A 12,455-nucleotide genomic window follows, 5' to 3' on the forward strand; every position below is an offset into this window, starting at 1 on the left:
GGATTGGACATTAGGTCAGAAGCCCTGGTCGGTTCTCTGCATTCCTTTAAAGGCTATGTGGAGGTATCCTCTCAGTTATATAGCTTTGATCCTTAAGCTCCCATAAAAGTTTTATCACCCCTGAAAGTAAAAGTTTTATTATAGTGCTAAATATAGTCCAGCTTGAGGCACAACTTTCCCAAGATGCTGTTTAGCATGAACATGTTAATATATAAACTTAAAAGTTATTTAAATTCTAAAAATAGTTTTATATAACAAATATCTTACCAATAGATGCAGTAAAAAAATGTTGATTATTACAAATTTCTACATATATCACATGTTGACTTTTATTGCACTAAATTTATTATGATAAAACTCTAGTTACTCTATTTTTCAATAATTATAGTATACACTGATTGTGTATATCACACATCACTGTTAATAAAGGTGCCGGATGCTGTTCTGTTACATGCTATCTCAAAAAAAAAAAAAAAAGCACTGCACTTGCACACTAATTTTAAACCACATTAGATCCTATATTCACAAAGAAACAAAAAAAAAATAAGGCTCCTTTTATTGAAAAGAGCTGTACATATGAAAATTTCTTGACCCTTCTGTGGTTGCCAACTTAAATGCTTAGTGTACTGCAATTTTTCATAGCAAAGAAAAACTGCAGTACACTGAGTTTTTTACTATACTATAAGAAAAAAAAGTTTGAGAACCACTAGTCTGGATGTTCCATGAGTAATATTTTTAAATGGTTATCAAATCAATATCTCTTATCTCTTCACTGTAGTTCTCATATGTGGTTCTCATATCTCTTCACATGTTTAATGAATCTTCTCTTAATACTGTTAAACATCCATTAAATAGTTCTGATATATTTATTTCCAGATAAAAGGATGCATCTTTGATAGCTGTCCAGCAAAAATGACACCAGCGAGAAGTTTTCGAGCATTCACTAGTATTGTACAGGGAAACTTATTAAATAAGTACATCACTGCTTTTATTACTTGTTTATATCTATATATATATCGGGTATTATGTAAATATATAGCTAGTTTTTTCTTCACGTTTGCTGCACCAAAAGATTTTAGTATCTGGAATATTCTACTTGAGGAACCTAGTATCTGTCCACAGCTCTTTCTTTTTTCTAAAGTAGATGAAATTTGTAACTATCAATCAATTCAAGAATTTGCTGAAGCACGCAGAAAGAAAGGAGTAGATGTTAGTATGGTGATGTGGGATGATTCTCCTCATGTTCAGCATTTAGTGAAGCATAGTGAAGAGTATAAGCAGTGTGTTTTAGGATTTATTGACTGCCTATTGTTTCGAAATAAAAAAGACCTTTAAAAACACACACATTTTTAATTCTGGTTATCGTGCAGCATTTAACTTCTTAAAGTGAATTTTGAAAAGTTTTATAATTTTATATTAGTTGAATTAATGTTATTTTGAAGATACAAACAGAGTAGCGAGATTGCATACCCAACTCTGTTTCCAATAATTCAAACCACATATTCATTTATTGATAAGATAAATATTTGATATCAACATAAAATGTGAATGTGAAAAGAATGTGTGCAAAATAAATATCTGCTTTTAGATACTTTGTCACTAAATTAGATATAAAAGTCATAGCTGTTAAAAAACATCTTTACATATTCATGGGATAAGGTTTCAACCAGCTCAAATTACTTAATTGCATGAAACATAACTTCAGAAAAATAAAAACATTCTACAAAATAAAATATCATAGTGAATCACATTAGAAAATAGCAAAGTTAATTATTGTTGAAAAAATTATTACAGACATTTATCTAATAATTTCTAATAGTAATCATTTCATTATGTCATTAAAATATTCAAATCAGCAAGAGTTATCATTACCATTATCACTACATTCCAGTACAGTCAAAAGCTTATATAATTCCTTGTAATATTTTCAACCTTAAATTCGCCGGTAAAATAGCCTTTTAGTCTTTCGGCTTATTATCTTTGAATTTATATTTGTTCTAATTTTTTATTATACATTCCAGTGAAGCCTGTTTCAGCCAAGTGCCAGACTCTTGCTAATCTATATATTCTTGCTAATCTTAGATATTCCATATATTTTCTGAATTATCTTATATTTTCAGAATATTTTTTTTTCCAGAATATTTTGAAAAAATTTTCAGAATATATATATTCTGAAAATTTTTTCAGAATATATATATTCTGAATTATCTCTTCACATGTTTAATGAATCTTCTCTTAATACTGTTGTTTCTCTTAACATCCATTAAATAGTTCTGAAACTTTATTTATAATGAGGATATCATAGCAAAATATCTTTTAATTAAACATGAGTTGAAATAAATCTTATGAGCTTGACTACTCTTACCAACATGATTCTGGAAATTACTACTAATGTATCAATCATGTATCTAATGCTAATTTCTCACCAGAATGTATATAACTTACATCTTGTCCACATTAAATTTTAATTCCCACTTTCTCTCCGTGGTTCCAGTCTGTTAAAATCATTTGTAAAGCATATGGTCTGCTGCTGTTTTATTAAAACTAACAGACCATCAAGTCTGCAAGAATGAGAAACTTTGCTTTAAAAAAAAAAGCACACATGCAAGCATTTATAGCCACATATTGTATTCAGCTGTTTAACACACTCAGCCAGTCAACTAATTATTTACTTTCTTTTCAGTTCTAATTTCTGCTGCATCATTGACCATTAACGTGTATTTGAAAGCAAATTTTTCTAATATAAAAATTGAACAAATCTAAAACAAAAAAGGGGAATGTTTATGTATTCTGATTATGTATTTTTTGTAACACAGTAATAAGTAGTTATAATGTATGCTAGATTTTGGCATCATTTTTCAATAAAACTTTTTGGTCATCCTACAGAATGCTGTCTTTCATTTTACTGACATTTTTTTTCCAGTAATATAATGGAAGAAATCCCCCCCAAGTTTTTGATATGGATGACACACTCCTAATCACCATTTACTTGAAATATCTGGTGTGGTTAAAAAAAAATAAAATAAATAAATTGATTCCATTCTACTCTATTCTGCTTCATGTTATCAGTTAAGAGAAATTTTATTTTAATATTTAAACTTAAATCATGGGGTGCTTAAGGGTCAAAGCTGTATAACTGAGAGGAGACCTCCACATAGCCTTTACATTCTCTTTACAGCCTTTACATCCTCCTCACATTCCTTTAAAAAGGAATGTGAAGAACCGACCAGGGCTTCTGACCTAATGCCCAATCCTCACCTTCTCGTGGTGCACCCTGTTGGGTATCTACCTGGATACTGAATGAACGAGGATGGGCTGGCAGTTTGGGATTTAGCTGACCAAATTGTATTCTTATTGGTTAAACCAAAATAAAAAATTATGGTACAACATGACAAAATTTCATGCCGCCTGGGGTATCAATCGATTAAACAAGGCCACCGTTGTTTTTGCCAGAGAACCTGGGTGAACAGTGAAAAGTCAGTTACTGGAACAAATCTGAAAACACACCCCAACTCAACATCACCAGAGTTAAAGATCGGTACTATCATCATAAGAAGCCTGAATGGCAAAGAAATGGAGCTAGCTGAGGAATTAGATAAGTACCTGATCGACATAATAGGGGTGACTGAAACAAAAAAGACAAAAACTGGCGAGATCTTTCTGAGCAATAAATACAAAATGTTATATTCAGGCAATGACAATCAAGGAAAAGAAGGAGTAGCCATAGTATTCAACACAAAATACGAGGCTAATCTTCTTGAATGGCAGTCAGTCTCAAGTAGAGTGATGTGGGCAAATATGAGAATGGGGAACTGGACAATGAGACTTATTTGTGCTTATGGTCCCACAGAAGGTTCTACTAAGGTAGAAGTGGAGGAATTTTTTGATGCTTTAGAAAAAGCAACTGACACAATGAAAAAGAAAAAGTTGGTCCTTGTTAGGGATCTGAATAGCAGAGTGGGAAATGATTGTCAGACATACAAAAATATTTTGGGAAAATTTGGAGAAAAGAGCAAAGCTAATAATAATGGCAAATACCTGTTGATTTCTGCTCAGGACATGAACTGGTTATTATTAACACTATGTTCCAACATAAAAATGTGCACAAATTCACGTGGAGAGAAGAGGCAAGGAATAAGAAAAGTCTCATTGACTATGTTATTGTTGATAGTGATGTTTTCTCCCTGGTGCAGGACACCAGAGTGTACAGAGAGGATTTGAAATTGCAAGCGATCACTATTTAGTCTTGAGCAGGATAAAACTGAATTTCGTATTGAAAAGAATAACATGTAAGAAAGTTTTAAAGCGAATAAAAGTTGAGCAGCTCTCAGATGTGAACTGTAGACTAAAATACACAATGATTATTGAAGAAAAAATGAAAGAGTTTGAGAACAGGAACCAAACCTTGGAGATTCAATGGCAAGCCTTGAAGAAAACCCTGATTGATTCAGCCAGAGAGAGGCATGTGGTAAGGTTGTCTGAAAGGATAGAAAAATCAGGACTCCATGGTGGACACAGGAAGTTAAAGAGGCAGTGAAGGAAAAGAAGAAATCATATCAAAAGTTCCTGGCAAATAAGTCAGCTTTTGCTCTTAGAGAATACAGAGACACATGTAAGAAAGCGAAACATTGTGTAAAACTAGCTAAACAAAAGTCATGGGAAGACTTTGGCAAGAACATAGAAAATAAATATATTCTGGAGGTTGTTGAAGAAGCTTAGAAATGGAGGAAAGAAGGCTGTAAAAGGAGTTAGAGATGATAAAGGTGACATGAAAACAGGTGAAAAATATATCCTGGAAGTATGGAGTAATTACTTCGAAAAATTGCTAAATGAAACAAGAAGTGATAGCACAGTGGTAAAAAACACTCAACAGGCATACAGTCAGGAATACATATCCGTACTTGAAGTAGAAAAAGCCATCAAAGGCTTGAAATCTGGAAAGGCAGCTTCAGTAGATGATATTCGACCAGAAATGCTGAAGATATGGTATAAAAGTCTTGCAGTGGCTGCACTGCATAGTTCAGAAAGCCTGGACAGAGGGACAAATTCCTGATGATTGGAGTAGAGCTCTAATAGTGCCCATATATAAAAAAGGGAAATAAAACTGAATGTGAGAATTACAGAGGTGTTTCTGGCAAGATCTATGCCAATATACTTGAGAACCGGTTGAGAAGAATTGTGGAAGAAATGCTTGGTGAAGAACAAGGCCAAATAGAGGCTGTCGGGATCAGATCTTCACTTTACGACAAATAGTCGAGAAAGCATGGGAACATAACAGAGATCTGTATTTAAATTTTGTCAATTTGGAAAAGGCATATGACAAGGTGCCAAGAGAGAAGCTATTCAATACGCTACAGTTATATGGTGTCAATGGGTCATTATATCAAGTAATAATTAGTCTTTATTTGAGTTGTAAGTCGGCAGTTAGAATTGAAGGAAGTACAGGAAGATGGTTTAATGTTAAATCTGGTGTGAGACAAGGATGTACATTATCCACTCTGTTTTTCATTATCTGTATGTATCACATTATGAAGTAAAGTGGTATTAAACATGATATCAGAATTGGAGATGTTAATGTCAGCTCTTTGCTTTATGCAGACGATGTTATACTTCTGAATAAATCCGCTACTAGTTTGCAAGATTCCCTGACTAAATTGAATTACTGTTGTAATAGATATGGTATGAAGATCAGCATTAAAAAGACAAAGACAATGAAAATAGGTAGAATTGTTGAGAATGTCAACTGTGTTGTGAACGGGGAACCTGTGGAACAAGTAAAACATTTCAGCTACTTAGGCATGATTTTTAGTGAAGATGGTAAATTAAATATGGAAATAGACAACACAATCAACAGTGCTGGTATGGTAGGAAGTCAATTGAATAAATTCATATGGAATAAGAGAGAAATTAGTTGGAACACTAAATTAGCTGTATACAAGACAGTGTTCAAACCAGTTTTAACTTATGGATCTGAGAGCTGGGTCAGAAGTAAAACGCTTGACCAAACACTCGAGGCCGCAGATATGAGGGTCCTTAGAAAGATTATAGGCATGAACAGATGGCATCAATGGCAATAACATATTAGAAACAAGGATATTAGGAAAGAACTTGACATTGTCAGCATCCAGGAGTGTGTTAGCAGAGGTAATCTCAGGTGGTATGGTCACTTAAACAGAATGAGCGAGGAAAGATTAGTAAAACAAGTGTTCTCTGCCAGGTTGGCAGGAAAACAACCCAGTGGAAGACCAAGAGATGGTGGATTGATACGGTACAATGTGCCTTAGACGATAGAAATATAAGATCTGATGATATTGGAGTCTTGACAAGTAATAGACTGATTTGGAGAAAAATTGTAGATAGGAAGTTTGTAATGATGTAAATTTTTCATGTAGTACTATCATATCCTGTACACCCCCTTGAGTGTACATGTCAGGAATTTGATGTGATGATGAACTTAAATCATTAACAAATATATTAAATAACAAGAGGAACTGGCATAGTTCTGAGTATGTAACTTCTCGAAATATATTTTCTTCTCTACTCTGCTTTTCCATTGTAATCAGCAAATTCTTTCTAACATGGAACACTATCACAGACTTATTATTATTTTTTCCCTCCTCTTTTAGCTTGCGGTATCAAGGATTTCTATTCACTTGACCACTACCATATTGAGGATAAGGTGGTTAGCCTTATGCCTCACAGTGTGTGTCCTATGTCTGCAGATGCATATGTTCATAGGCTGGTTTGTCTGTTCTGGAGGATGAAAAACCAGAATTTTCAGGTGAAAAAAACCCCTACCTCTGTATGAGACTGGCTAACTCACCCTTTGTCAAAAGAGGCCAGATAAATGTTCCTCACATCACTAATGGGAATCGAGGAACCCAGATCTTGCCGACCAAAGTGCTTCGTCTATACTGATTGGGCTATGGGAGACTCATCACAGGCCTTCTGAAATCCAAATAAATTGGATCATATTCATTACCATGATCAATTTTCCCTCATATCTTAAAAAAAAAGGCAGATTTATCATAATCAAGTGATTTTTGTCAAGGATGCCCTTATGCTCTTATTGCAATTTCTGTATACTTTTATGATTTTTATATAATTTGCATTTCTTTCGCCGCACTAGACTGCCCAAAGGAAGAGCATCATAAGTTCAATTCTAGTCACCGACTAGAGAAACTTTTATTAACCTTCTTTTCAACTGATTCCTGAGTTATCTCTGGCATGGGGTTTTTTTTCTCCTGAAAACTTGGGTTTTTGTCTCATAAACTTGAGAAAATTTACCGTAGAACCCACATTATTTTCAGAGTAAAAATAGTGTTAGGATTAGGGACCATGAAATGGCATCACTTGTCAGCCACCTCTCTTCATTGATTGCCATCTATAATTAGTGATAGTCTTGGACCAGCTATCTCTGATTGGCTGCTGGTGGAGACTGAATTGTCTCCCCAGTCTCCAAAAGTTAGAAAAGGCTAAAACAGCCTTGTGTACTTCCTATAGGAGAATAAAAGGTGTTAGCTGATTTTTTATTTATTTCTTTTATTATTATTATTATTATTAAAACAAGACCTCATGGAGTCAAAGACTCATCTAGGAGGTCCTTTTATCTCACACACACATCTCATCATACCGGGTCTTAAACACATTCAAACTCCTTGCAGACACCACACTCTCAGGCAAGGCATTCCAATCATTCACAACTCTGCACGAAAAAAACCTGCCTCTCACTCCCCTACTCACACCCTCTTTATACAGTTTCCAGGTATGACCTGTGGTTCTCCCCTGATCTCCCAGTATTCTATGTAGAACTTCTCCACCATTGATCCTATAACAACCCCTCACCAACTTGTAGGTCTCTATCATATCTCCCCTCTTCCTTCTCTCCACTAGACTCTGCAAATTACATCTTTTCAATCTTTCCTCATACTCGACATTCCAGAGGTCAGAAACTACCTTAGTCAGTCGCCTTTGCACCCTTTCCAACATCTCTTCATCCTTCTGAAAACCAGGTGACCAAATCTGGGCACAATAGTCCATGTGTGGCCTAATCAAAGCCTTATACAATGGAACAAGAATCTCCCTACTTCTACACTGACGTGTAGAAGTAGGGAGATTCTTGGGAGACACCTCCCATGTTTTACAACAAAATTTTTTAAAGTAACCTGTCTACAACATTTATAAAAACTAAGTGGCTTTAATTCTACTCATATGTGACTAATTAATCCTTATCTTGGTGACTCACTGAAAATAATCAAAATGGATTAACCCCAATACACATCTGCTGATTACTAAGATAGACTTCACTAAGGCAATCACTAATGATTGCCTTAGTGTTTCCTATCTTCAATCTTATCTAGTAAGTTATTTTAAGAAATCAACAGTTTCACCTCCCACATTTTATCATGAAGTAAATCTTGTTTTTGAAGCAATATTTTCTATTCTATCTGACCATGTTCACTTTCTTGTGAAAGATAAATTTATTTATTTTGCTTCCATCCAGAGTTGCACTAGCTAGGCTTCCCCCCACCCCAATTTTTTTTTTTTTTTTTTAAATTTAAGACTCCTCTGAATTGAATAAATTTATACTAAGATTGGTTACTAGATTTATATCTTGATTTCTTTCTAAGTTTTTCTTATAACAAACCCTACAGATTCAGTCTTATTATTTTTATATCTCAGTGGAATTAGAAGACTTATTGATCAAATGAAAAGGACTTGATTTACCCTTAATATATGTGAATAACACATGAAAACTTGTTATAAAATTTGAATTAAGTTTTCTGTGTGTGTTTGTGAGAGAGAGAGAGAGTAATGAATAAGCAAATATATACACTTACAGTATTTTTATTAAATGTCTTGTTTATCCAGTTACTCATGATTGCCTTAGTCTTTTAAAAGTTTTAATGAAATTAGCTTCAGGTTATGACTCAAATTCTTTTGTATGAAACTTATATTCATTCATTTCAAAATATAGGACAGTTATAGGTTTTAAGAGCCAGCTGATATGAGGGATTTCTTAGGACTAAGTGCAGCAGAACTTAGTCTTAAGACATTAATGCTTCAACAAATTGTTATTGTTCTTAATGTTTCCAAACTTTATTAACACCTTGGGCAGTATGTGATGGAGAGAACATGAGGATCAAGAGATCAATTAGATTTGATCAGAGGATCTGATTGTGACTGAGAGGATGGTTAAGCATGTAGAAGTATCAAGGAAGAAGGAATTTATGAGAAATGATATACTAGGCAACTATCATAGGCTAGAAACCACCTTGCAACAGTAAAGGGATGAAAGAATTTCAAGGAATAGAGGTCAGTAGTGCATGCAGGATACTTCAGAAAAAATTGGCAGCAATGACAGATTGTATATCTCAAATGAAGAAGATAAACTATTTGAAATCAAATGGATGACTAAAGAAATTAAACAGTAATTGCAGAAGAAAAAAGATTATGGAAGGGATTAAAGATCCAAGAAGTTTTTTTGTTATGTGGTGAGCAGGAGGAATAATGTTTGTGGAGGGTAATGAGATGATTTATAGTTTTAATGGCAGAAGGACTGCAAAGGTCACACTGTGTCATATCAAAGGTTATGGCAATAGTACACAAGGTAAAATAATTACAAACATCCATGCCCACAGCAAGATTCAATCCTGCAACCTCTGTTGGTTGGAGAGCAGATACACTAATCATTCAGCCAACCAGGCTGGCTTGTGGAGGGATTTTCTTGCTGGATGGAGATGACACTCAAGTGATGAATGAAGATGACATAGTTGAGCTATTTACTGATCTCTTATTAGTGTTCCATCCTGGTAGTAGCAGGCTTTATTCCTATAAGGGTGAGTTGTGAAGTGTTACAAGTGCATGAAAAGAATGTATTCTGAATACTAAGTATGCTAAATGTCAGTAAGGCAGGTGGACTAGATGGAATTTCACCACATATTTTAAGGTATGTGTTATGGAACTAACAGGTGGACTAGATGGAATTTCACCACATATTTTAAGGTATGTGTTATGGAACTAACATCCATGCCATTAACTTGGTTGTTTAATGAAAGTCTTGTAAAGGGACAAGTTCCAGGAGAGTGGAAGGATGATAAGATAATGCCATTGCATAAAGGGGATGGTAGAATGGTGGTATCAAACTATAGGCCATTTTGTATTACTTCTGTAGTTGTTAATATTTTGGAGAAATTGGTAAGAAGTTGAGCAGATGAGGGTAATGTTATTTATGCAGGCCAGCATGGATTTGTTAAGTGTTGCTCTTATTTTAGTAATCTGGTTATTACCTTTTACAATAGAGCAACAACAAAATCAATGGATGAGAGTAAGGCATACACTATCATTTTTGGATTTTTCAAAGGCATTTGACAGTCCCACATAAGTTGGTTTTTTAATCACAACATATGAGTTTGGATATTGGGTTAGTTGTTTGGATTGGTAACTGACTTTCTGATAGATATCAGATATTTGTATATTGGAGAGCAGTATCAGGGAGGAAGATTACAAGTGAAGTTCCATGGGACTCAGTACTGGAACCATTTCTGTTCAGTCTTTGTCAGTGATAACAGGACTACAGTTGCAGATGATGTGAAGCTTAATAGTAATAGTGCAGATGTTTTGAGTCTTCAACAGGATCTGAATAATAGCTGGAATAGTTGGGCAAATGCATGGGGATGTAAGTGTAATGCAACATCCATTTTGAAATTTGGGAGCGACAGATGGTAGGTATCATATTTACTTGGTGGAGTTATACTGGATGATGCAAGGTAAGTTGGGGTGGTTGTGGGTAGAAATTTAAAGTTCAGACAACATGACTTGAGATGCTGTAAGAAAAAAAAATGTCAGCAATGCATGGGAAGTAGTTGGAGATTGTTTAAGAGAAGCAGTATCAGATTTCATATCCAAGGTTAGGAGGATAAACCAAGTGGAAATTAAGGTGGACGAGTAGAGATATAAAGCAAGAGCTGAAAAAAAAAAACCGTAGAGAGAATATAAAGAAAAAGGCGATTAGCATACTCATTAGCAGTGCAAAGTGCAAGCAAGAAAGATTACTAGTTTGATAAGAAAGGACAAATCAGATTATGAGAGAAAATTAGCTAAGTAGGCCATAGTAAACCCAAAAGAGTTTTTTTTTTGTTATGTAGCAAGTAAGAGGTAAAATGACTGTGGTATGATGACTTTAAATAGTGCTGATGTTAGGAAGATGATAGAGGCAAAAGAAATAGTTGAGTTGCTGAGTGATCATTTTGTAAAGGTTTATGAGTTACTGATGTAACAGAGATGCATATCAAAGTTGAGGTAGGTTGAACAGGAGGTGTTCAGCATTTTGAAAAATATGAATATGAACACAGCAGTGGTACTGGATGGCATGTCAGCCCATGTACTATGTGAATATGCAAGAGAATTGGCATTTCTTATATAGTGAAACCTCTGGGGGTGTCCATAGCTATAAAGTAACATGTATGCCACAGTAAATAACTTTTATGTAACTTCATTATGTAAATATTTCATCTTATGTATCATAAGACATCATCAGTACAGTTTTCAAGCAACATTAAGAATTGAAAAACAGTAATGCGCATGCTAAGCTACTGCATAGATCTATATATAAACATGAACATTTATATAAAGAAAGTGCTGAAGCCTTACTTCATAGACCTAATCTTAATCGAAACGACTGTCTCACTATTCCAAAAGTTTGAGAAATTATTATCCTCAATTGTACAGGTAACCCTCGTATAACGCGGATGTTAGATTTCAAAAAAATGGCACGTTATATAAATCGCGTTATATAAATCGACTCAGATCACATAGAAAAAGTAGGATTAGGTTCCAAAATCGTTTTTTTTTTTAAGATTATATAAACAATGACATATCCAACAAAAATATTTTTTTATTTCATTCATGTAAGTTAAGAAAACAAATAAACTATGAAACAAATACATAGTATAAAATTATAAAAAATTATAAATTGTACGTAAACTACATTGCACATAATACATAAATGTTTTAGGCATTTCGTAGATGTTCTTTATTTAAGAGTGGCTGGAAATTTCAAGTCCAAGAGATTTCAAGTCATCACTTGAAATCTCTGACATCATTTGTATAATTCTCATTGTATACTTCGGTTGGTTTAGTTATCAAGAAGTCAGTAATAGGATCTTACTTATCACTATGCTGCAGTTTTTTTTATTAAGTTCATAATATGGAGCTAAACAAATATCCAATTGTCTCATGAATTTTCCGGAGCGCTCCATTGAGAGATCATTATCCATAAAATAACTTTCTTGCCAAGTCCATTCCTTCTCCCAATTTCTTTAAACTGAATTTTTTGACGGATTCATCGCAATCAGAATGTTCGTCAGAACCTTGCCCACCATTTGGTTCGACCTCATCTATTAATTGTACCAGTTCCTCCTCATTTAAATCTATTTCCCCATCAATTAATTCAC

The 12,455-nt window shown here is 34.1% G+C and overlaps 1 protein-coding gene across 2 annotated transcripts in view; it reads left to right on the top strand.

The window, feature by feature from the left end:
• The window catches only part of LOC150101239 (transmembrane protein 53-A), a 205,881-nt gene that overhangs the window by 49,904 nt on the left and 143,522 nt on the right, over window positions 1-12,455 (top strand). Inside the window, exon 3 of one of the 2 annotated variants that reach the window (XM_090402254.1) lies at window positions 877-974. In XM_090402254.1, coding sequence (XP_090258380.1) covers window positions 877-974 — 98 coding nt within the window. Of the gene's footprint in view, window positions 1-876; window positions 2,889-12,455 lie in introns of those variants that run through there. The other variant, XM_090402253.1, reaches the window with a different exon arrangement.

Source organism: Typopeltis vanoorti, chromosome 12 (assembly GCF_054136105.1).
Source record: "Typopeltis vanoorti isolate ZY-2024b chromosome 12, IOZ_Tvanoo_1.0, whole genome shotgun sequence".
Taxonomy (NCBI): Eukaryota; Metazoa; Arthropoda; class Arachnida; order Uropygi; family Thelyphonidae; genus Typopeltis; species Typopeltis vanoorti.